The sequence below is a fragment of the Budorcas taxicolor genome, chromosome 14 (assembly GCF_023091745.1).
Source record: "Budorcas taxicolor isolate Tak-1 chromosome 14, Takin1.1, whole genome shotgun sequence".
In the NCBI taxonomy this organism is placed as follows: domain Eukaryota; kingdom Metazoa; phylum Chordata; class Mammalia; order Artiodactyla; family Bovidae; genus Budorcas; species Budorcas taxicolor.
Window position 1 is genome coordinate 64,615,704 of NC_068923.1, and position 26,272 is coordinate 64,641,975.

The 26,272-nt window shown below is 32.3% G+C and overlaps 1 protein-coding gene across 1 annotated transcript in view; it reads left to right on the plus strand.

Annotated features, from left to right (window-relative positions):
* The window catches only part of CSMD3 (CUB and Sushi multiple domains 3), a 1,391,498-nt gene that overhangs the window by 537,735 nt on the left and 827,491 nt on the right, over positions 1 to 26,272 (plus strand). Inside the window, exon 7 of the mRNA XM_052651435.1 lies at positions 13,383 to 13,694. Within this exon, the coding sequence (XP_052507395.1) occupies positions 13,383 to 13,694 (312 nt within the window). The remainder of the gene's footprint in view (positions 1 to 13,382; positions 13,695 to 26,272) is intronic.

Here is a 26,272-nt window from a genome sequence, read left to right on the forward strand (position 1 = left end):
TGTGAAGCGATTCGTTGCGTCACAAAGAGTTGGACACGACTGAGCGACTGTTCTAAACTGATACATATAACACAGTTTGTCTGAATCACTTTTCTTTATCTTCACCTTGAAAATTTTTGTTCATCTTTCTGCTGTCAATATCATTTATTTCCTTCAGAAAACTTCTCTTTAGTAAGTCACCCCCAAGACCAATTTAGTGCTTCTATTATATATTCTATTATAATTTCAACTCAAATTCTACATTTTGCATGTTTTGTCAATTATATTTACACAGCCTGTAAAAGCCACTCCAAGTGTTAGAGGCTTAAATCAGCAACGCTTTACTTTTGCTCACAATTCTCTTGGTTTGCAAGATATTTCTGGACTCAAGTATATATTTGCAATAAGCTGGAGGGTTTCATGTACTGCAAGGTCTGATATGGCCTCACTCATGGAAGTGACTCAGTATTGTCATTGGGGCACTTTGGTTCTCCTTCTTATTCCTTTCATTTTCTGGTAGACAAGTCAGAGTTCTTTCTATGGTAGTCTCATAAGAGTGTAAAGGTGGAAGCTATAAAGACTTGTGGAGCTAATATATGATAATTCACATGATAATCATCTGCTATGCTCTGCTGGTCATTGTAATTAGGAAGACCAGTTAGATCCAGTGGCATAGGGAAATAGACTGTGTCTCTAGCTGCAAACAGTTCCAAAGAATGGCCGCCTTAAATCTAGCACACCAACAAAATGCAGTCACATTTTATTGATTTTTCTTGTTTGTTTGCTCTTATGTTTATATTCTCTCTCTCACACATCATTGCATGCTAGCATTAACTAATGGCTAGCAGCTCAGTATATATGTGTTCATTGAATTCATCAAAGTTAGTGACCCTACTGGTATTATTTTAATTTTTATTCCCTAAATTGAATTCAGAGATATAAATTTCACTTTCAAACTGTAGTATTACCTGGAATGTAAATACATACATATTACTTCATAGATATATAGTGCACAAGAGACCATGCCACATATTTATAGAAAAAAAGGTGAAATTCTTGAGTTCTAAGTGAATAGGAAGCAGTATATCATGAAGACTAAGAATACAAGCTAGTAAATCTGACAGTCTGAATAAAAGTGCTGGATGTATCAAGTCTTTTATTTTTATTTCCTATTCTTTCATTTTTATTGAGGTTTTAGCTCAAATGTCACTTTGCATTTTAGTGCTAGCTATTGTATTAATCTGTTCATTCTTCATCTCTTCCCCTTGAATGTATTCATTCTTAGGAAACATACTGTATGTACTATTCACCTCTGAATCATTCAATGCCTGATGTAGACTGGCACTTAGTATATTCTTATTAGATAAATACCTGAAAGAATGAATGATTTAAGATAAACAACTTGAGTTAATACAGGAATGAATGCCCTTAATCAGGTTATCTCAGACTGTATTGATTTTAATTGTATCTATTGAATATCATTTTACAGAGATTAAATGAAAATTATTTATCATGGAACTTGAAGAGAGTGATTTGTAATTGATAAGAGCTTGGAATCAGTGAGGAGTGGACTGGTTGATTTCTAGATTGTAGGGGCAAAATTTCTCATAGTGAATTATCTACTCTCCATCAGTACTAAAATTTGTGTGAAACTGAGAGAAAGGATTTCTACTGTGGAATTTTCTGAAGATTAGAGAAGTCCTTACAGGTGAAAGTTCAGATTGAGAAAGTTACAGACACTTTGGTTTAATCCAGAGAGGGGAAAAAAAAAAAGATCAAAACCTTGATCCAATTTAGCAACATATTAAGAAGGCATAGGGATAATAATACAAGTCTTATAAATATTAAGCAACAGATAATTTTCAAAGATAAGTGAACAGATAATTTTCAAAGATAAGTGAAATTAGATTACTAAGATATGTTATGAGGGGAAAAACTATAACAGTTAAAGGAGGAAAGAGTAATACAGAGGCAGTTTATGTCAAGCTGAAACTGGATTATTAAAAAACAGCAAGACAGGCTATTGGATTGTATATATACATTTTCTGTATTTGAAAGTGAAACAAGTATATGAAATTGGATTTATCCACAGGCTTGCATGAGCAAGAAATGTTTTGTTCTCTTAAATTCAAATAAAATTGAGAGCCCCTGTTGGCCCTGATAGGAGGAGAGTTCTTTCCAGGTCACTGTGTGTGAAGGCAGAAAAAACTTTGGCACCTTCTTCACTTGAGTTGCAGAAGAATCCAGGGGGCATTTGTAGTGCTTGGACAATGGCACCTGTCATTATTATTCAAGCCTGAATTTCCGATGAAATCAGGTGATCCTGTGCTTACAAACCTGAGTAGGAATCTTAGCCAAAGTGAGCATTCAGGTTCCTGGACTCTTCCACTTTCCTGAGATACCTCTAGGGGGTTGTGTATGCCATCTTCATTGCCTCCACTTGGCCCCCAACCTCTATCCAAGTCACTGCCTTTCTCTTATCACTTGATGTAATCACCTCAAAAATCCTAGACTGTTAGGAAACAAAAGCAATGAAACGATCTTAGATCACATTTCTCTTTAAGTCCTGCCAAACCATCCTTCCTTCTAGCAAGGGTTTTGCGAGAGGGACCTGGAACAAGTCAGACTTCTGTTGGAGAAGGAGGATGGAGAAATACAGAGATGACAGAAAATAAATAAATAACTTATGTGTTGATCAGACACAAGTGTTTACATGTGCTGTTTTGTATTGGGGAGGTTAAGTAGAGGTGTAATGATTTTCACGAGTCATTATTGTGATTTTGGGATTACACAATTGGGGTCCAAATCCTAGCTTTTTAATTTACTAGCAAACTGAGTTAGTATATGTTGTACAAGTATTTGAACTTCAATATCCTCAGCTCATGGGTACTTTGGAGGATGAAATGAGTTGATTAGAACTATGTCTAGAACACAGTAAGTGCTCAGTATGTGCTGACTGCTCTATAATATGTTCATTTAAATAGTCTGTCATCTAGTCATCTAAATTAACCATTAGAATGATGAGTGTGTTTATAGTGTCCTAATAACCTGTATTCAGAAGTTTGGGGAGATTAGATACCATCCCACAGATGAAAAGCCAAATCTACATCATCCTCAAAAAAGTTAAAAGATATACTTCAAGACAATTGTTTGTATTCATATTATTACCTGTAATTGGAATATACCAAAATCATCTGAATAGATATAAAGCTTTTGAGTATTTAAAATCACTTTAATGTTTAAGAAAACTTTGTTTGCTTTAATTAATCTCTTTCATTTGAAAGTCAGTCAGTTAAGCTGTATATGATCTTATTCAAATAAATACTCTTAATAATTGATATAGGTGTCATACCTTTGGTTTATTGACATTATTTAAAAACAGTCATTTTGCTAATAGTCTTGAAATAAAATACAGTCTTTGTAGAAAAGGAATTTGACAGAATAATTACATGAATAAATACAAAGGCTTATCTTTCAATGTGGTAGTATATATTTTAAATACCCTAACATATAATTAATTATATGTAATACTCCAATATATAATGTATATTTGCCTTTCTAGTTAATGGTAGCTTTTGATGGTAAACTCAAGGTTCTTGCCATTTCCAAAGGTTTTTAAAATTTTGTCTTCAATATACTATATTTTAAAGCCAAGATTGGTAATTTTTCAATTGGTATTTTTCCAAAAATCACTCGTGCTACTAATTAATTAGCTGCTGCAGAATGAAAAGTGTTTTACAGAATGTTGTGCAGGAAAATAAGACTTTATGGCTTTAATTTCCTATGAAACTGTTCTACTTCAGCATATTTATGCAGATATTCACCTGTTGCTCAGCAACCTTTCCACAATAAATACCTTTATTGTGGAAAAATAGTCTTTCCTCCAAAATGCCAGCCCTTTCCTACCTGCCCACACCTCTCTTACATCCACTTGTTAGTAATGAACCTGCTACTGCTACTGCTGCTAAGTTGCTTCAGTCGTGTCCGACTCTGTGCGACCCCATAGACGGCAGCCCACGGTCTCCGCCATCCCTGGGATTCTCCAGGCAAGAACACTGGAGTGGGCTGCCATTTCTTTCTTCAAAGCATGAAAGAGAAAAGTGAAAGTGAAGTAGTTCAGTCGTGTCCGACTCTTTGCGACCCCATGGACTGCAGCCTACCAGTCTCCTCCGTCCATGGATTTTCCAGGCAAAAGTACTGGAGTGGGGTGCCATTGCCTTCTCTGAGTAATGAACCTAGTTCTTGCAAATCATGTAACAACCACACGGGATCAGGTATCAACTTATAAATGCATCAGCAAGGAGTTTTCAGTGATCTTGCTGCAAGCTTCACTCTCCTCACCAAAACATACTTCTCAGCCTGCCCCTGTTATTTCCTTTGAGGAGAAGAAAACTTTACAATGAACTAATTCAAACTAGTTAAGCAATCGCTCTCAAATGTGAATTCTTTCGACCAAAAAGGTGTTTGTCTGATTATAACAGAACAGTTTGAGAAGGCAATATATAATCCTAAAGAGCATTTTCTTTTTCAAAGTAGCATCTGTATACACAGAAAAATGTGGTAGTAAGTATAGCTCCTTGATTCCATTTACATCATATCCCATATGTAAAACATGCATTATGTATGCTTTATATTTAGGTATTAAAAAATACAAGCACCTAGAGCTAATAAAAAGTGACAACCCCTCCTCCCCACCTCAAACTGGAAGGCCATTTCAGAAAGAAATGGAGGATAAACATGGATACACTGAGACAGTCGAGATAAGCAGGACACAGGGTCATGATGGGCTAGGTCAGGATAAAGCCTTCTCTAATTTTTTTTTTTTTCTTTCAAACATGGTACATATAAAGGGTAACTCCACCAGTTGCTTTCCCTTGTTTCTTTCCCTCTGCTCAGTTCAGTTCAGTTTAGTTCAGTCACTGAGTCGTGTCCTACTCTTTGCGACCCCATGAATCGCAGCACGCCAAGCCTCCCTGTCCGTCACCAACTCCTGGAGTTCACTCAAATTCACGTACATCCAGTCGGTGATGCCATCCAGCCATTTCATCCTCTGTTGTCCCCTTTTCCTCCTGCCTCTAATCCCTCCCAGCATCAGAGTCTTTTCCAATGAGTCAGCTCTTCTCATGAGGTGGCCAAAGTACTGGAGTTTCAGCTTTAGCATCAGTCCTTCCAAAGAACACCCAGGGTTGATCTCCTTTAGAATGGACTGGTTGGATCTCCTTGCAGTCCAAGGGACTCTCAAGAGTCTTCTCCAACACCACAGTTCCAAAGCATCAATTCTTCGGTGCTCAGCTTTCTTCACAGTCCAACTCTCACATCCATACATGACCACTGGAAAAACCATAGCCTTGACAAGACAGACCTTAGTCGGCAAAGTAATGTCTCTGCTTTGGAATATGCTATCTAGGTTGGTCATAACCTTCCTTCCAAGGAGTAAGCGTCTTTTAATTTCATGGCTGTAGTCACCATCTGCAGTGATTTTGGAGCCCAAAAAATAAAATCTGCCACTGTTTCCACTGTTTCCCCATCTATTTCCCATGAAGTGATTAGACCAGATGCCATGATCTTAGTTTTCTGAATGTTGAGCTTTAAGCCAACTTGTACACAATATCAAATATCATCATTACAAAATATTGTTGGGAGAGAAAACGGTGCTGGAGAATAGAAGAGGGAAATGCTACCCTCATTTGAAAAATCACAAATGAACGAGTGATTTAGGTGTTCTTAGGTGTTCCTTCCTTTTTTCATACTTCTGTAATATAAACTACAATTATAATGTTTTTAGAGAATTTATGTCTGGATAGGTGAAATTTCTTTCTTATATTTATATCTTTGAAATACATTTAATGCCATATAGTAAAATGTTTTTATTTTTGAGAAATACAAAGTAGTACATTTATTCACATTCATTCTTCCTTCATATATTTATGAAACATTCAAGGAGACATGAGAGATACACAAGTATCAGACATGATTTTCACTTTCAAAATATCATTAATGTATATCATTTATTAAAAACAGCAAGACTCTGGAAGTGAAGGGGTTTCTTATATTACACTTTGGAATATAAGATATGTATAATAGGATCCGTTTTTCCTAACAAGGCCTTTAAATCTTCAATGAGAATTGACAGCTATTTCACAAGATTTAATATGGAAGGAAATTAGACACAGAAGGAAAGTGTGTGTTAAGTTACATTTGTTTGTTTGGGGAAAACCCAGAAAGATATATCCTTCTTTTGCTAAGAGATAAGACCTGCTATAGGAAAGAGGTCTCAAAATGCAGGATTCTAGGAAATTGTTTTAGAAAGGTGTAAAGGGGCATTCTACCCCTTTCTCTAACTCTTATAAAATGTGAGGAGGCTGTGATTCTTATTTCAAAAGCTAGGTCCTCAAGTTTTATTGCCAGTATTGTCACTTTATGGAGGAAGATTATGCTTAGATACACAAAAGAGGCTTCAGTTGTATTTTGTGAATATTTATTCTTGTGAGTGGTGTATGTGTTTGTAACTGGGCATGTAAAATTTTTTTTAAAAAGACACCTTGGACTCACCACTGTCCATTGTCAAGACTTCTAAAAATGTGTGAAAAAGAGTGACAAGATACTGAAATTCCATTTTGCAACTTCGTTTTAATTAACTAGGTGAAGCAAAAAATGTCTCTTTAAGAGAGAAAAGCTTCAAGATCATTGCAACCCTCTACTTAAACAATTTTTCCCTGGCATGAGCTTACTATATTTTTAGTACTAAGAAATTAGATGTCTGTTCTCTGACATTGTATTACAAAATGTGGTAACATATGTTATAGTCATATACATGCATTTATATACACATATAGTGTACATATGTATACTATATATATATATATGTATTTTTTTTGGTTGACCAACAGAGTACTCTTTATATGATTTTTATAACTTGGTAATTTCTATATTTCATTTAGTTAAGATATTTATGTTTGTTTGGCATGTGGGTTTATCAAACTTTAATTAATCCAGAATACGGAGTTTTAATCTTATATGTAAACAACTTGGCATTAGTATGTATTTTGTTAAATATTTGTTTTATGATCACTTATTTACCCTAGTAAATGTGGATTTGGTAAATGTATCACTAAATCTTGATATCATCAGTTTCAGCCTAGATTGAAAATATTTATTCACTTTGAATTTTAAAGCAGAGAGATCACTGATAAATTTTAAAGCAGAGAAATACTGATAAACAGTAACACATCCACTTGCAAAAGGTAATATTGATGTCCCGATTTAGTGCTTAGAAATTTAAATAGAGATACATAATATAAATATATATATATCAATAAATCAGTGAATTCAGAAAAAAAGTAATGTATATTAAAGTATCAGGCCTAGGATTGGGGGCAGGAGGAGAAGGGCGCGACAGAGGATGAGATGACTGGATGGCATCACTGACTTGATGGACGTGAGTCTGAGTGAACTCCGGGAGTTGGTGATGGACAGGGAGGCCTGGCATGCTGCAATTCATGGGGTCGCAAAGAGTCGGACAAACTGAGCGACTGAACTGAACTGACTGAATTTATTTAATTCTTCATCATAGAAAATCTGTTATTCAAATTAGTGATAATTTTTTTTTACTATACTATAATCAACTTCTTTCATATTTCAATGTGTCAGAAATCTGAATTTAGGTGACAGCATTTTTGTGTTGTCATGCCATAGTTTAATGGTTCAGTAGTTTCTTTCTTAGAGGTGAATCTTATAATTAAGAATATATTATATTTAGTTAATTAGATATTTTAATATCATTATCTTACGTATGTTCAAAGTACATGCAGCATTTTAATTTTAAATCAAAACTTTATAAAACCAATATAGATCTACCCTTTAAAATTAAGTAATAATCTAAATTTTCAGGATTTGTCTTTATTTTTGTAATCAGAGAAACAATTTCATACTAGGTAATGACTAGCCAAGGACTTCCCTGGTGGCTTAGATGATAAAGAATTTGCCTGCAATGTGGGAAACCTGGGTTTGCTCCCTGAGTTGGGAAGGTCCCCTGGGAGGAGGGCATGGCAACCCACTGTAGTATTCTTGCCTGGACAATCCCACGACAGAGGAGCCTGGCGGGCTAAAATCCATGGGGTTGCAAAGAGTCGGATAGAACTGAGAGACTAAGCACACAATGACTAGTCAAACATAGATTATTTATATTTTTCCTACATTTTAAGGACTACTTTCTATTTCAGTTTATTCATCCCTTCTGTAAATTGAATATTCATAGTACATACATATTCACCAAATTATACTATTAAATACTGAGCTATACAGATTTAGGATATTGGCATTTGTAATGTTTAAAATGCAAAATATTTATTTTCCCAACTGCAGTATGCTTCCTGAAAATACATATGCTAACATTTATAGAGTATCTAAATGATGACCCACATAGAATTGCTGCATTAGTTGTATTTATATTTTATTTTGATGTTGTTTTGTATATTTTTCTTTTGCATGTTTTCATGTTAGATGTTTATTGCATTTTTTTCATTATATATCATGATACCACAAAATTATTCAGTTAGGAGTATTTTGTTATTAAAGCTTTTATTCAAATGTTTAATTTGAAATGCTTAACTTAGTGGAACAGAATGTATGTTTTATATAAAATAACAAGACAAATATATCTAAAAGCCACTTCTATGAATATGCACCTATGTTTAACATGTACTTGTATAGCTATGTGCATTTTGGGATTTCCACTTATATCTCTAGCAACATGTTCTTTATGTTTGTGATAAGTTAGACAGTAATTACAAAGCAGTATAGCATAATTTTTAAAAAATATGTAAGGCCAACATTTTAATCAAAATGAAATTCAAATTCAATTTTTATTTAATACATTTTCTAAATGACACATTTAAAAATTGCTTTACATGAATTGTGTTTAGTCCTTTGCATATAGATGTTGAAATAAGAAAGCATTCAAAAACAAATTGTATTATGATACTTAATAAAGTCCAAGTTTAATTATATAATTTAATTTTGCTGTTATATACATTTGCCAATTTACATGTGTAACATATGTCATTTTCCATTATCATAATTCCATGATGACATATATTTATGATTTTAGAAGCATGTTTATATATGTATATCATTTCATTTTATTTTTATTATATTTGGAAATGTTTTGTTTCAAATATTAATAAAATTATATTTTAGATGTGTTTATATTGTAAACATCTAATTTATAAATATATCTCAAGCAGTTTAGTTGACAGGATAATCTAATTGAGATAAACTATATTGGGTATACACATGATTTGATTTCCAATGAAGAATGGGTATTTTGAATGTACAGTTTATTCGTAAATTTGGGTTGTATGTCTTGTAACATCATTTAACATTGTGCTATTATAGACAACACTTATATAACTGTATAGTATACTTAAAACTTTTTTAAAGAAACCAAACTATTATATTTAATATTCAATTAGATATATAATATATTCAATATGGTATTGTTGCTATATATAATCCTAAGCCTTTTTCCAGCATTGGCAGTTTCCTTATAAAACAGTTAGGTATGCAAGATTATTGAGTGTTTTGAAACTGTTAAATAGTGCATTTTGACAATTTAAAAATCTTTGTTTCACACACTGACAATTTAAAGTGGTACCAAAAATAGTATTCTAAATTGGTCTACATTTTAGATAAATGGCTATATTATATGATATAACTATATGGTGATGGATGATTTTATTGCCTTATAAGGAAATCATTGTTTATGTATCTCATAAATACATGATTAAATTTAGATGTACTTCTACTTCCTGCCATTATGAGATATACTAGTTTTTACTCTATATTCAATATTTCCTCTATATTCAATATTTAGAATATTGAATTTTGAATTTTGAATATTCTAAACAAATCCATTTCACACTAACATTGTAATCTATCATGGTTTAAGAATGTTGACATGAATCTTCAAGTAACTGTTACTTATCCAAATAAATCTTCAGTTTCCACACTTTTTCAAAGTGATGTTTTTGAAAGCAAAACAAAGCCATCAAATTTTCCTTTCTTTGGAATAATTCTTCATTTCATTACATTGTTTGAAATATGACATTGCCGTGTTAAAACTGTAATCATATTTCATGTGTGAAATTTATCCTGTTTATGATTGCTAGTATTACATTAAAATTATTTTTTAATCCATCTATTCTTTCATTTTTCTTTTGATAAATATTCCTTGAGGATCTACTATGTACCAGGCACTATCCTAGATACTTGGGTTTCAGCAGTGAATGGAATTTGCCTAAATCTCAGCCTTCAGGGAGCTTGCATTCTAGTATGGGGAGGAAAAATTATGAAAACAGAATATTAGTAAAACATAAGAACTAGTTGGTAAAATATATTGTTGAAATATGTAGTTAGCTAGATTATGGTTATTAAATTGGTTTTTCAATGATTTATTCAAATATTACACCCTGTTCTGAATTCAGGTTAAGAGAATAATATTGCCATTAGCCAGTGGAAGAGCTCTATTACCGAAGATTTTAAGATTGGGATAGCTAGCAAATCCTGGGTCTAAATGCTACTAAAGATAGTTCTAACTCACAAATTTGGTTAGGAAATGTATTTATTGCCTGGAGTCTTCAAGAATATTGGCATTTTGAAATTGGTCTGTTGATCTTAAAGATCAGTTTTAGCAGCAGCTTGGATACATTTCTAAGAATTACCCGAGATTCGCTTACCCAAATACTAGGGATTATTTGGGCTTCCCTGGTGGCTCAGATGGTAAAGAATCCACCTGCAATGCAGGAGACCCAGGTTCAGTCCCTGGTTTGGGAAGATCCCCTGGGGAGTGAAGTGGCTACCCACTCCAGTATTCTTACCTGGAGAATCCTATGGACTGAGAAAGCGACAAGCTACGGTCCATGGAGCTGAATAGAGGTGGACACAACTGACCAACTAAGCTCAGAGATTATTTAGGATTAATGTGATGACCTTCAATAATGGAACATAGTAAATAGCTGTTTAATTTGCTTCTATGTTAAAGGCATAATAGACACACTGAGATTTGAGACAGTACAAATTCCACAATTTTTCATACTTTTAGATTGCATTTAGCAACATATGTTTGTATTTAAATAGTTTCCTGGGATCGCATGTACACCCGTGGTAGATTCATGTCAATGTATGGCAAAACCAATATAGTATTGTAAAGTAAAATAAAGTAAAAATAAAAATTAAAAAAACAAAAAAAACTAGAAAGCCCAGACATTATGATAAAGTTAGGAAGAGTTTAAAGCATTAGTTTCTTTCATAAAGAAAGGTACAGTTAAATTCCCCAGAAGAATAGTATGGACCAGGTAATTGTTTTTATAGTAATGAGTACATGAACATCAAAATGTCTGATTTACCATGAGATCAGTTACTAAATATTAGTAATGCAAGTGTAGTTATTAATCATGTGACTAAAGAAAGCCTCCACCATATATTAGCTTAGTAAACATTACTGGCTAATTTGCATAACCAATATGCATTTAGTAGATTCTGATCTTCACAAAATAACTTGAATATTCAATAGCATCTTTTTCTGATTAAGGCTTTAAAATATATTAAAAATCTTTAAAATTACTTGATAATTGTCATACTTCATTTACCACTGGTCACCACAAAATATAATCATTTAATTCTTTTGAATTTCTAAATAAAATTTTAAAAAGTGGTAAACAATCCACCTGCTAATGCAGGGCACCCAAGAGACACAAGTTTGACCCCTGGGTCTGGAAGATCACTTGGAGTAGGAAATGGCAACTCACTCCAGTATTCTTGCTTTGCAAATTCTATGGACAGAGGAGCCTGGTGGACTACAGTCTATGAGGTAGCAAAGAATTTGACACAACTGAGCGACTGAGCACACACACATAATAACAACACAAGCTGGAAGAATTAGTAATGGAAAAGTACTCTTTTGCTTGCTTTTGAAAGAGGGACTGCTCTTGTTTGATTTCCTTTTTGACTTTAAAGCAGAAACCTGAATTAGTTGTTCTACTAATCACCTGTCTACAGCTAAAGAGGGGTGGGGGAAGAAGGCAGAACCTGTTCAAATCACATAATGTGATATAGCTGTTTTGTCTCTTGCAAAGTGATTAAAATATTCCTTTGCATTTTGTCTAATATATATATATATGTATATATATATATATATGGAGTTTGTTGAGAAGGCAAAGTATATGAAGACTTACACCCTTCAATGGCTTTAAAAAATAGTCAGAAGGTTTCTAACCAGGAGCTGACTATTGGTTCCAATTAGTAGTTGTTCCTCCAAAATTCAGTTATTTTTTTCTTATTAGGCCATTTTAGCTGTCAAGATCCATTTAAGCATATTTTCAATCAGTTTCATGCTTCTGTTATAAAAATTGCATCTTTTTGTCATTATGTGAGAATTATTCTCTACCAAGTACAATTTTTGAAAAAAGAGTTTAAGTGAAAGAAAAAGAAAATCCTAATTTGGAGTCTTTAAAACAATTATAAAATTATAGTGAACTTTTATAAGATTAAGAATATGGAGATTTACTGTGACATATTTATGAGATATTTGAAAATTTTAAACTACTTTTTAAAACTATTTTGTATGAATGAAATTTTCATGCTGATAGTTAATTTTTGGTAATTTCTAAATAAAATAATTTGTGTATTTTAACTAATTAAAAATTGGTTAATCTCAAATTTTACTTTAAAAGTATGAAAAATATTACCCAACTTCCAAAACAACCCACTAAATTCTAAAGTATATATATAGTTCATGACATTGAATATTTTATCAAGTTGGCTTTTTTCTGGCAAATGAGGTAAAGATAGATATTTACAAGGAGTAATTATTTCAGAGTATTTTTAAATCATTTTGTCTTCAATTTTGTTTTGATTTTTAAATTCTTCTTTCTTCACTTGTCTTAAAATAAAAAAAAAAATTGATATTTTTCCCAGAAATCATGATGAGACATGGCATAAACTATTCAAAGCATACTTTTGAGAAAAGTGTGGTTACATAGTTACCCATTCTGTCAAAACTTGTCACTTACTAGGCATTTGTTGCTAAAAATCATCTGTAAATAAATAATGAATAAGATTTATTCAAGGTCAGATAAAGGGTTTACTGTTTCTCCTTTTTCTCCCTATTGTGTTACAGTTAAAATGTGATATGTTTATGTGTAATAACTCTTCCATACATTGATTGATATAAACAAAACATCAAATCTGGTTACTTCACATTTTAGTGGCATGTTTGTGTTTTGCCTTTTTATGTTAATTATACTTAAGATGGTAGAAGAGAATATAATTTATGAAATTTATCAGAAAAAAAAAAACAACATTTAAAAGAAAAAGTTAGCATCTAGTGCTACTGTGTCCCACAGGTTCTTCTACATTGACCCACACTACCTCCACTGGTGAGTTAGAGGAGCATAACAGGACTGCCACTGGTGCTATTGCTGTTGCTAGCACATCTGCAGATGTTACTGTATCCAGTGTTACAGCTGTCACCATCCATAGACTTTCCGAGGAACAGCGAGTGCAAGTAAAGAATCTCAGAAATTCAGGTCTGGACCCCAACACATCCAAGGACGGGCTCTCACCTCATCAAGCAGATACACAAAGTACAAGGAGAAGACCAAGAAATGCTGAACAGATAGAAAGAACTAAAGAGCTTGCAGTTGTTACTCATAGAGGTATTGGATGTTATTTTACTTGTGCCCATTTAGTTACAGCCAAAGCTATATTTTGGTAATGATTCCAATTAGAGAATGAGCTGAAACAGAGCCAAGATGTAGGAAATGCAAGAAAGAATTCAAAGTAGCTGAAAAATATAGACAGTAAGCCAGAACTTGAATAATTTGAAAACATAAAAGTTAGAATTAAAAAAAAATCAAAATGAAATTCAAATGTTGGAGGGAGGAGGGAGTAAATATAGAAAGAAAATAATACATTAATGATAGTAAAAACAAACTACCTATTGTGTATTATATACCAATTATGGTATCTAGAAAAAATCTAATTAAAATAACTGTTTTTTATTAATAAGTGTACATATTTACAAATTGATGATTTAGCCAAGTTTTCATATTTGCATGAATTTTTTGTTATACAAATGCCAATTAATTATTGAGAAAATAGATAAGTAGATTGGGAACAATGGGAACATTAGGTTTGGTGATTATTTTATATAGCTTGTTCCACTATTTCTGAATTACCTATTGACCCATATGATTGTACTGAGAACAGATTTCTCATTTTGAGAAGGTAACAGTTATTCCAGGCTTCCCTTGTGTCTCAGCTGATAAAGAATCTTCCTGCAGTGTGGGAGACCTGGGTTCGATCCCCGGTTTGGGAAGATCCCCTTGAGAAGGGGAAGTTTACATGCTCTATTATTCTGGCCTGGAGAATTCCATGGCTTATAGTCCAAGGGATCACAAAGACTCGGACACGACTGAGCGACTTTCCCGTTCCCTTTCAACAGTTATTCCTTGGTATTATGATTCCAGATTTAAGTGTTCTTAATTTCCTACTTTAATTTTTAGAGATAAAAATATCAGAGTCAAATTATATGTTGATAATTTTCTAGTCGATTAATATAAACCTATAGTTTACAAAATTTAGGAAGTATAGCAAGAATTCTTTTTTCTGTTTTTTGGTATCAGCTTCACTGGAAAAAATAGTGCAGTATGAAACACTAAAGAAACTTTATACTGATGTATTCATCAGTGGAAATATTAATGAAATGGACATATTTCAAGTACAAATATTTACTCCAGCTCTGTTTCCAACTCAAAGTTATATATTCTCCAAAATGGCAGTGATTTTTGTAGTATGATTATGTATAGTTTGCATGATATAGGTAATGGAAAACCATTCAGATACTTAGTACAGACTAAGGAAAAAAAAATTAAGACCTCTTTGCATAAGTTGATTGAAAATCATACATCTCAGAAATTCATTTTCCATCAAAATTCATACTGAAAGTAGTTACCTTGATTCTCTTTAATAAGAAGCATTCTAAAATGAATACTTAGCATGTGGTAATCTCCTTTAAAGGATTACATTAATATCACCTTAGTTCTCTATTCACTCTCCTACCATGGCTACTTCCACTCATGTGAATATAGGGATCATTATCAGATTTACAATTGTTTAATCAAGTAGATAGATTTTTTTATTACAGGAAGTAAAAATATACAAATATTGAAATATTGATTAAGAAAAAAGCCCTTCAGTTTAATGTTTTCACTCTGTTTGGAAATTTGCATGCACCAACATAGACAAATTTCCCTGTATTCATTCTGTTGTCCACTGAAGAAAAGGCCGGTAATCTTTGGACATGAGTTTATTGTTTATTAACTAATAATGCATATGTTTCAGGTAAAGTTTGCCATCAAATGATTTGAGAAACCTTGGTGCTATATATATATTAAATATTTTGTGGAACTTGAACAAATTATTCAGACTGAAAAGAGAATAGTTATCAATTATTAAAGTGATTTGAAAGTTAATCTAAAATTTTGAAGTGCATTCAGCCAAATTTCAATTAAGCATCAAGATTATACCCTTGATTAATTTCAGTGCTCAAATTTTCTCAATTGTTATAATAATCTTCCAATGCTGTGTTAACATTCATAGCATTTAGACCTGTTTCACTCATATTCTTTCTAGAATAGTGTTTATGAATATGATATTCAGTGATGCCATCTACCTTGGAAATAAATATTTTTAATTATTGATATTTAAATTATGTGTACAGAAAACGTTTTTAATGTTATGTTCATTTTTAGTGACTTAAATTATTATACTTGCATCAAATTTTTATACAAACCTGAATATATAGTTGTATTTTCAGACATAAAGCAGTCCTCAAAGACTTGACTCTTAAGCTGGACCGAATCTCTAAATAGGAATTTGCTGACATGAAAACAATATTCTTTTAAACAATAAATTTCAGCTTACCCAACATACCTGACATACCAACTGACGTTTGTTCTGTGCAAAATAAGGATAAATGATACATGCCCCTTCTTTGAGAGACTGAGAGTAGAGGACATGGAGAAATCCATCCTGGTGAGAGACAAGGAAGATTTTGTAAAGCTCATGGCTGAGCAGAGTACTAAAGGAGATATAGGATGTGTGTGGGCAGTGAGTCCTTTAATTGATGTTTTAGATGAGTCAGTTAAGATAATACAAAACTAGCTTGCTTAATTTTTCTAGATATTTTAGAGGAAAAAATGTCTTGTTCTTCTATTCCATTCTCCACAATGTAGTCAGAATTACCTTGTAAAAATGAAAACCTGATCACATTCCTTCATTGCTTTAAAGCTTCCACTGATTTCCCAGTGACTTTGGGAATAAAACCAAACTTGATGATAACCCATGGGATCCTCTTATGTTTTTTTGGTCTATATCTCCAAATTCATCTCATGCAACTCTGATAATCACTCTCTGTGTTTTTTGCCAAACAGAATTACTTTTAGCTTATTCTTTTTTGACTCAGGCTAGTCCCATAAGCTATTCCTTCCTTTCAACCACATCATTCTAATTCCTTTTCCAAGATTTAGCTGGAATTGTTAATTCCTGGAAATTTAGAATTTCCTGTTGTAACTCACCATGTTAAATTCTGTAGGTAGGGAGAGGATGAGTCTTGTTCATGGTTCATTCCCAGTGCTTAGAACAGCTTCTGACTCATAGACATATTTAGATAATATTTAGTAAACTGGTAAATAAATATTTGCAATTCCACTAGCCAGAGTATTCATTCAACTTACTTAAAGGCTAAAAATTATATTTTTCAATATAATGAAATGTTCATGTAGTTCAATTTAAAAATAGCTATTTTGTTATAGTTATAATAACCAATGTTTTTGACCCCTTTGAAAACCAAAAGTATTCTTACAAACTTAAAATGAAATATTGCTTTTTTACTATATTACTACTTAAAATTCACAGAGTAAAACTAGATATAAATGCCTTGCTTATGGCCTTTTTGCATTTGTAAAATCAAAGAAAATTTATTGATAAACACAAAATAATAAAGTCAGTAAACTATATATAAATAAATATGAATGTAATATTATGAATATTATTTTGCTGAGATTATCATCTAAAGCATATATACAATAGAGATTGTGATAGCATAGGGTTTTTGATGTCTACAAGTGCATACAAAGTTTTGCACTGTGATCATGCACATTTTTCATTTTTTTTCTATTGACACTGCAATTAAACTTTCATGTCTATGATGTCTTTTGATCATTGCTACTTTCTAATTGGTCTATTCTTAATAACTTGAGGCAATTAAAGTACTTAGTATTATCGCTATGAAAACAAAGAAAACATAAACACTGAACTTGCACTTAGTATGTGGCACTTGGTATTTCTTAAGTGTATAGACTCAAAAGTCTACATATTAATTTCTGAAAAATTAAGTCACTGTAATGAATTTATTATAAAAGCTGCACAATTAATTTGAAAAAAACTTAGAATATTTATCAAAGGTTTTTCAATCTCTGTAGGGTTCTGCTCCAATTAATTTTTCCTATAGTACTATAATAAAGCATCAGTAATTCAATTCAGGGTATGTTCTTAAAAAAATTTTTTTTTCAGTTTCTACTTGTTCTCAGTGAAAGAAAACCCCTTCTAATTTTTTCCATTTGAAAAGAGTCTTAGACATGAAATAAAATATAAAGAAGTAAAAGAGAAAAATATTGATGAAGAATGTTGGTTTAAATCTTCTTTAAATAGTGTGTTAACACCACAGTTTATTAGTGTCCAATAGTTTTCAAAATGAACATTTGATTTTATTGATTGGATTTTAGTTTACTTTTCTTACCTACTCTGCATGAGAGTCTTTTCGGGTCCCATGAAATATTAGCGTTGAATTTCCCTATCAGTAAAATAGTATTGTAGTATTATATTAGGGTTATAGTGAGGATTAAACACAGTATTAGGTGGAAATGACAAAAATCCTCAAGTATTTTCTCCCAGTGTAAAGGCAAAACAAAATTGCTCACCATTATTGGTTAGTTTTGAGGTCAGAGAACTAGGCTGAGTCTGTACTCTATCTCTTATTAGGTATATGATTTTGAACAATAGCTTCAAATTTAGAACCTGAAATTTCTTGGTAACTGAGAGTAGCTACCTGTAGGTATTTCATAATTATGTGAAAGAATTTAGCACAGTTGTTGGCTTATGTTCAGTGGATAGTAATTGTGTTTATTTTTACTATTATTCATCAAATATATTTAACTCTTGCTATCCATGTGACATTGCTCTGGACAGCAGAGGTATAAAAATGTACAATGCAGGCTGTACTATTGAGTAGTCTATATAACTTATTTTATAAAGGGAAGCTTATTATGAGAAACATTGCTAGAGCAGTGTTTTTTGTTTTTATTTTTAATATTATTGAAGTAAAGGAAAGGGATCTTTTGCCTCTAAATATAAAAGTCAAGAAAGGCTGCACAGACATAAGATATTTGTACAAATTCTTGAGAGATGAACAGAAGCTTTCAACTAGTAAATTGTGTTTATATTACTAAGATATATAAAAATTGCTTTAAGTGGATAATGTGCTGAATAGAAATATGATGACTGTATATCAAAATAAGTAAAGGAAATATTCAACCTTCCTTAAAAGGATTATTTGCAGTTATATAAATAAACCTAAAAACAATTGATCTTTTTAGTTTATAGAATATCCAGATGTTTAAAATTAGATACCGTAGTATCTAGTGATATTTTAAATTCCATCAGAATAGTTTGTTGCTTTAATTATAAGATTTTTTGAAATTATTTATTAATATTTATATAAAATACCTTTTCTAACAATCTCTAAATAGCATAATTTATTATTATATCTCTAAGAGATTTTAATCCATTGTTGACTTAAAACAGTAAGAAATATGTAGTATGATTAAAACATTAAGTAAAGAGTCCTTAATTTCTAGGATTTTATATTTTAAAATAGATGGAATCTTTTAGATCATTTACTACAACACCGTTACTTCTTATAGGAAATTGTCATCTGAAAAAGGCCATGTGAAAACCCAATCTTCCTACTGATAAACTAGTATTCATTCATCCTTCTAGTTACTCATGGTTCATAAAGGCTTAATGCATGAAGACTCTTTTATTAGGTGATATTAAGGTTAAAGTAATATAAATGACAACCGTATTTGGGTTTTCTTCCTCAAGAGTTTAATATTTATATTATTAAAAATAGTCATTTAATGTCTTTTACTCTAGATAAGTCTTTAAACCATTGTTTTTCTTACATAATACAGTAGAATGAGATTTCTTTTTTCCCCAGTATGTAGATAATTCCTGTCTGCTGTTAATAAGCAACCTTGGTAGTTGCTACTTTCATGTAAAAGTGTCAATATATTCTTCTGAAAAGTTCCCATATACATATATAATAATTATAAACACTCTTTTATTATTTTTCTTAGAAATTTAGATGACTGTATCATCTTATATAGTCAAGTATGTGTCATTAGCATTTAATGCCATTGATGGTACTTGTTTTGATGTAATGTAGCAAATGCTTCCAGTATATTTAATAGTTAATGATCTTATTAATAGGATTGAGCAGGGTTTTAACTTAGTTTATAAGATAAGGAGGGCTTTCCTGGTGGCTCAGATGGTAAAGAATCTACTTGCAATGCGGGAGACAAGGGTTTGATCCCTGAGTTGGGAAGATGCCCTGGAAGAGGGCACGACAACCCATTCCAGTATTCTTGCCAGGAGAATCCCCATGGACAGAAGAGCCTGACAGGCTACAGTCCATGGGATTGCAAAGAATCCGACATGACTGAATGACTAAACACAGCACGTAATGTAACATGAAATTATATTTAACTGAAATTTAATATGATGTATAAACGCTCCCATAAGGGCAGCATAAAAGAAAATCTATTTTAATTACCAGCTTGTAAGTAGAATTTTTAATTGTTTTCAACTTTAAGGTAAGAATAGTTAATTCAGCATGCATTATTAACTTTAGGTCAGCAATTTTAATCCAAACAAAAGCAGGAATTAAAAAAATACCATAAGCAATATTTTTTTCAAGTAACATCATTGGAGTTTTACATTGCTCAATAAAAAGAGGAAAACATCTGATGAGTATTGCTGCTCTTGCTTTCTTTTGGTCTCTATTTGCATGGAATATCTTTTTCCAGCCCTTCACTTTCAGTCTGTGTGTGTCCCCTGTTTTGAGGTGGGTCTCTTATAGACAACATATATATGGGTCCAATGAAAATAAATAAATTTATATTTTTTAAAAAAAGAAAAAAAAAGGAAAACAACATACTATCAGATATACAATCTACCCTGAATTTCCAGTTTATTTCAAAAGTCACATACTATGATATGTAACCATTTTGTTTAAAACAGTGGACCATAATATTACAAAAACTCTATGGTGTAGAAATAACAGTTCTTGGGTGCCTAGTAGGTGGCTTTCATTAATAGGTTATTTGGCCACGTGTAAAATACAGTTTAAGTCTTTTCAATAGTTTTCAAGAACCTGTTTTCAAACTATATATTAATATCTTTATAGAGTATAGATTTATAAATAAAAAACATTCTTTTTTATTAATCTTCATAAGCTGCATCACCATGAGAAAATTCATTTATGGATGGTTACTTAGATCTTTGTGGATACTGATACGTGTTTATCAAGTATCAGGGCTTATTACACATATTATCTCAATGCTTAAGCATAGAAGCTTAAGTTCATAAAATTTAAAATATGGTCTCTATTTTCAAAGGAAAATTATAGAGATAAGATAATAGTAAAAAATTATTGGTCAATTCTAACAGAAACAATTTCTACAGAATGAGCATGTTAGGATGAGTTATAGGTACCTTTTAAAATTATAATATATTATATGTAGGAGAGATCAAACCTGTTCTGCCATAGGTTGTAGAACTTAGTGTATGAAATCACAGGAAGATACAAAATATAAAGAAAACTATTCTAACACTGAGTTTTGTTCAAATATAGATTGTGTGCTCCAGAAAGCAGCAAATTCCTAAGTCACTGATAAGATATATAAGCATAGCTTGATGGACAAATTGGGTATTTGGAAAGTATTTAAGCATCAAAGTATTGAAATGATATGACCACCACTGTCCTTCCAATCCAATCTCTGTCTATCATCATCTTCTATGTTCTCTTGAGCTTTGAACTGGCCTGGACTTAACTTTATGGTTATCTCATTGTAGAGAGAGATAAATTAAAGCAAGCATAGAAGTGGCCAACAGTACTACCAAGATAGTTGGATTGGCACTCTCCTTATCCCAGTTAATAGAACTCAGCCATATAAACATTTTTCACCAGGACCACTGCCATATATATGCCTTAAGTTCCAGAACCTTTTCATTTGAGGACCTAACTTTTAGGTAGTTAATGTCCAATATTAACTTTAACATTAATGTCCAACAGGTCCTTTATCAACACTTTCATTTGTCCGTTCGTTTGTTCCATCCTTCCCTTCCCTTCCTTTTCCCTCTTCCCTCCCATCCCCTCCCCTTCATTTCTCTCCCCTCCACTTACCCCCTCCTTCCTTCCTTTCCTTACTTTCTTTTTATCTTTCCTTTTCCTTTTCTTTCTTTCTTTTAGTGCTGTTTCTTCACTTCCTTCTTCCTTCCTTCTATATATTCATCCTTACTTCTCTTCCTTATTGTTTTCTTTGTTTCTTTCTTCAACAAAAATTCACTGACTATTCGCATGTCATATTTTCTTCTAGTCCTTTGTTTATACAACATTGAACAAAACCTGGTTCGTTGAGGTTATATTTAAATGAGGAGAAAAAGACAAGGAAATAAGCAAATAACTACCTAATGGCAGAGAAAACAACTAGATAGAAAAAGCTTGAGTTTTGCTTGCAAAAAAGAAAGCCTGATGTGCCTGGCTACTGCTGCTAAGTATCTTCAGTCATGTCTGACTTTGTGCGACCCCATAGACAGCAGCCCACCAGGCTCCCCCATCCCTGGGATTCTCCAAGCAAGAACACTGGAGTGGGTTGCCATTTCCTTCTTCAATGCATGAAAGGAAAAGTGAAAGTGAAGTCACTCAGTTGTGTCTGACTCTTAGAGACCCCATGGACTGCAGCCCACCAGGCTCCTCTGTCCAGGGGACTTTCCAGGTGAGAGTTCTAGAATGGGTTGCCATTGCCTTCTCCTGCTGTGCCTGGAGTTCAGTGGAAACAAAAGGAAAGTGGAGATCAGCTGAGAAACTGGCAGGAATTAGACTATATAGGCTTTGAGGCCTAGGTAAAGAGATTTGTTTTAATCTAAATGAGAGAGGAAGCAATTGGTAGACTTTATATTATCTAATATAACTTTTTATAAGACATCATTTTAGCAGGAAGATCCCCGGATATGGCCATAGCAATCCACTCCAGTATTCTTATCTAGAGAGTCACTGTGGACAGAGGAGCCTGGTGGGCTACAGTCCATGGGGTCGCAAAAGTTTGGACATGACTGTGTGACTAAGCATGCACACACATGAGAAATTTTAAGTAACCAGGAGCAAGCAGACAAACTAGTACAGTATACAGATGTGCAATTAGTGATTGATACAGATTTTGGAGTCTAAGTCTTACACTATGGTTCTCAAACTTCAGTGTGAACACAAAACACCTTGTAGTCTTACTCAAGTGCAGATTGTGATTTCATGGGATTTTGATAGGATCAGAGATTCTGCATTTCTAACAAGATTGCATTTCTAACAAGATAATCAGTATATCAGATTCTGCTGATATACTGATTAGCAAAAATTTACATGAAGATTATAATTATGGAGAGAGACCAGTACATACCCAGCAGTACATGATAACTGACCACTCTCCATGAAATCTTTTTCTCCACTAGAATATTTACAATGTTAGTAAACCATCTCAGATAATATGGTAAAAGTTATTTCTATAAAAATGACTATACTGGTGGGAGATTAACTAGTGGATGGGATATTTTATGGCAGATGGATTTTCCAGATCAATCTTAATGACAATAATTAATTCTGTCAACCCTTAGGAATGACCGAGCAGATTATATTACTTATGATTTTGCTGGAAAAAAACTGATGAATAATTGATGAAAGCATTCCCAAGCCTAATTTTAACTCATTTATTGCTTTTTTTACCGTAAATCTATATCTTAAAATTATTTTTTAAATGTATTATCAAATAACAGAAAAAACCAAGGTTTTACTTTTACTTAACATGATTCAAATCCTTGAAAGTATGATAGGTGAAAGCAAAAGACAGTGAAAATCAGGAAACAGAAAATGATTGCCAAATCAAAAATTTTCATGATTGAATAAATATGCATCATCTTCTATTTTATATAAATGATGAATTTGCACTTGCCTGTTCAAATTCCCATGTCCTTCTTTATGAGTTTATTTGATGTATTAATTTTCATGAATGTTTATCATAAATAATAACAAGATACAACATTTATGACATTTAAAAAATTGGTTATGTATGATTTTTAAGGTACTTTCATTTATTAAATTAACTGTTAATCTTTTGTGTAAGAACTTTGACACTGTTAGAGTAAATATTTATTTAACACATAGGGAACTGATAACATTTAGGTGGGTATACTATATATAAATGTTAACTGTTGCATTCTTTATCAATATCTTATCCTTTTATGTTGTTTTTTGCATTGTTCTCTTGACTGTTTTCCTAATCATATTATTTTGTTGAAAATTGTGTTAATGTTGATACTTGTAGCAATTAAAATCCATGTCCCCAAATGTACCAATTTATTATTTAAATACATAATTATTTATTGAATATCATCTTCATATTTCATTTCCATGTTTCATCACATTTGTGAAATTATGAAAACTATCATTCATAACAGTAAATATATTTTTATATTTTGCTGAATAAGTTGTATTTAGGGAGAAAGAAGAGAAAAAATAAAATGTTAGAAATTGCTTGGTAACAGATTTTACATTCTTAAAAGGTACTAGATAGAAATACTCCAAAATTACTGAGGACCTTTACGACAATATTAACCATGAAAATTTGTTTTTTTCACATATGATGTATCTGCAAATAATCATTTTAACAGTTTTATTCAATGCTACCCCTCAAGCCATGCTTTTGAGTTATTCCTATGCAGAGATTTTAAGTACTTCCAATAACCTCAATGTTTTCCTTTAAGTAAGTCTAAGGAAGCATACATCTTTTCACATTAACTACAACTGTCATCTTGTAACAAGGATCTTATTTCATAAGTGGTATTTTTTTTTTTTTTAGATTTTCAGCCCCATTTTTATGCTCACCAGTAATTATTAATCAGAGATTTTGATACCTTATTGTTTATATTAACATATTATCTCATTTTTATAGAATGAGCAAACAAGGGAAATAATACTAATATGTATAGCATAAGAGAAACAGAGTCTTAACTTTAAAGAATAAAGATGGCAATGATTTTATGTGTAACTGGCTTCCCCAAATGGTTATCAGAGCTAATTATTTTGCCTGTGAATGAGATGATCACAATGACTGTGGGGTTGTGGTTTTTAAATCTTTTTCCTTGTTAAAGTATTTTGAAAGGGCTAGACATTCTATTTGTGCTCAAAGCTGGTGCCAAAGTGGACTCTGCCTTTTGGAGTATGAAAGTATGGTCCTATGTTAGACATTTTTATCTTGTTCAGAGTTATTTTGGGGCATTTTCACCCACATTTGCAGCAAGCTGCTTCCCTCCATATAGTTTTCTAGAGCATATGGCTACCCTGCTGTGCACAGTGTGAAATCACATAATTAAGCTTCACAATTTTAGGAAGAGAAGAACCTTTATATATGGCAGAACAGCATGGTGTTAGGTTTGGGGTGCATTGCATAGTGTATTTTTTTTTCCTCCTATCTAATCATTTTTATTCTAAACCATGGACTGTTGATTTTTAGTGTTGATGCTTGACTTTTCTTTTTCTTTAATTGTCTTCAAATGGCATTTCTTCATAATACCAAATGGGATTAAAGTGTGAGAGATTTCTAGATTGATTTTGTCCAGACAAATTAGAAAATTTTTATTTACTTGGCTTACATTCAGAAAGTGAGGAGGGTAGAAGCAGTGAACAGTGGCAGTCATCAACTCTCCTGAACTTTTCCATTTGAAAGGAATGAGCCAAAGTTGATTTTACTGAAAAAACAAGACAAAACTGTATGGTAATTTGAGTTTCACCTAACAGTTGGCTTTTGCTACACCTTTTTATTCATCTGTTTATATTTTAAAAATAAGACATCAAGAGGCTTCACACCATTGGGATTATGCCTGGCACTATCAGTTAATAGTTAATATTATTTAGTACTAAATTCAGTTAATGAAACTGGCTCTGCTCCATACTAAAGTAAACCATCCTTAAAATCAGATATTGTTGCCTACTTAAAATTTTCTATTATTAGCTTTGCATTAAAAAAAAAAATAATGTGGATAGAGTAAACTAATCCAGTCCATTTGTGATTTCCCAGGATATATTTCAGTTGTTATTTCTGACTGGATATATGAAATACTGTTATTCATGGTCAGGTGGTGGTGTTGATGCTAGGACTGAAGTTTTAAAGTCAAATGAATGAATGTATTTTACTAGTATATGTATTGGGCAATCTACTTAGCCTTTCTCCACTTTTACGTCTAGAAAGGAGGAAAATAATCCCATTTTGAAAGGCTATTTTTTGGTTTAAATGAGACAGTGGACAGAGTACCTATGCTTTAGACACACAACCAGTAACTGATACTGCCCACCTCTGGAATCTTTACAAGAGGAAAATACGCTTTAGTTACATTAAAAGTTTTATCATTTAAAGGTATGTGAACAAAGTAAGAAAACAGTTAGTACAGAGGTTTAAATTTCTTACATAGCTGATTTCCTTAGAAATAAAATATGTAGTCTAATTGGCTTCCTTAGTGGCTCAGCAGTAAAGAATCCACCTGCAGTGTAAGAGATGTGGGTTTGATCTCTGGGTGGGGAATATCCCCTCGAAGGAAATGGCAACCCACTCCAGTGTTCTTGCCTGGAGAATTCCATGGACAGAGAAGCCTGGAAGGCTATAGTCCTTGGGATCGCAGAGTTGGACATGACTGAAGCAACAGAGTGAGCATTAGCATATAGTATAATGCAATATTGATAGAGAATTATGGAAACTGCTGATACATATAGCTGTATTTAGTTCTGTTCATATGGATCTCATGTATAAGTTATTACTAAAATAATGTATAGTATCCAGTCCATCTTAGG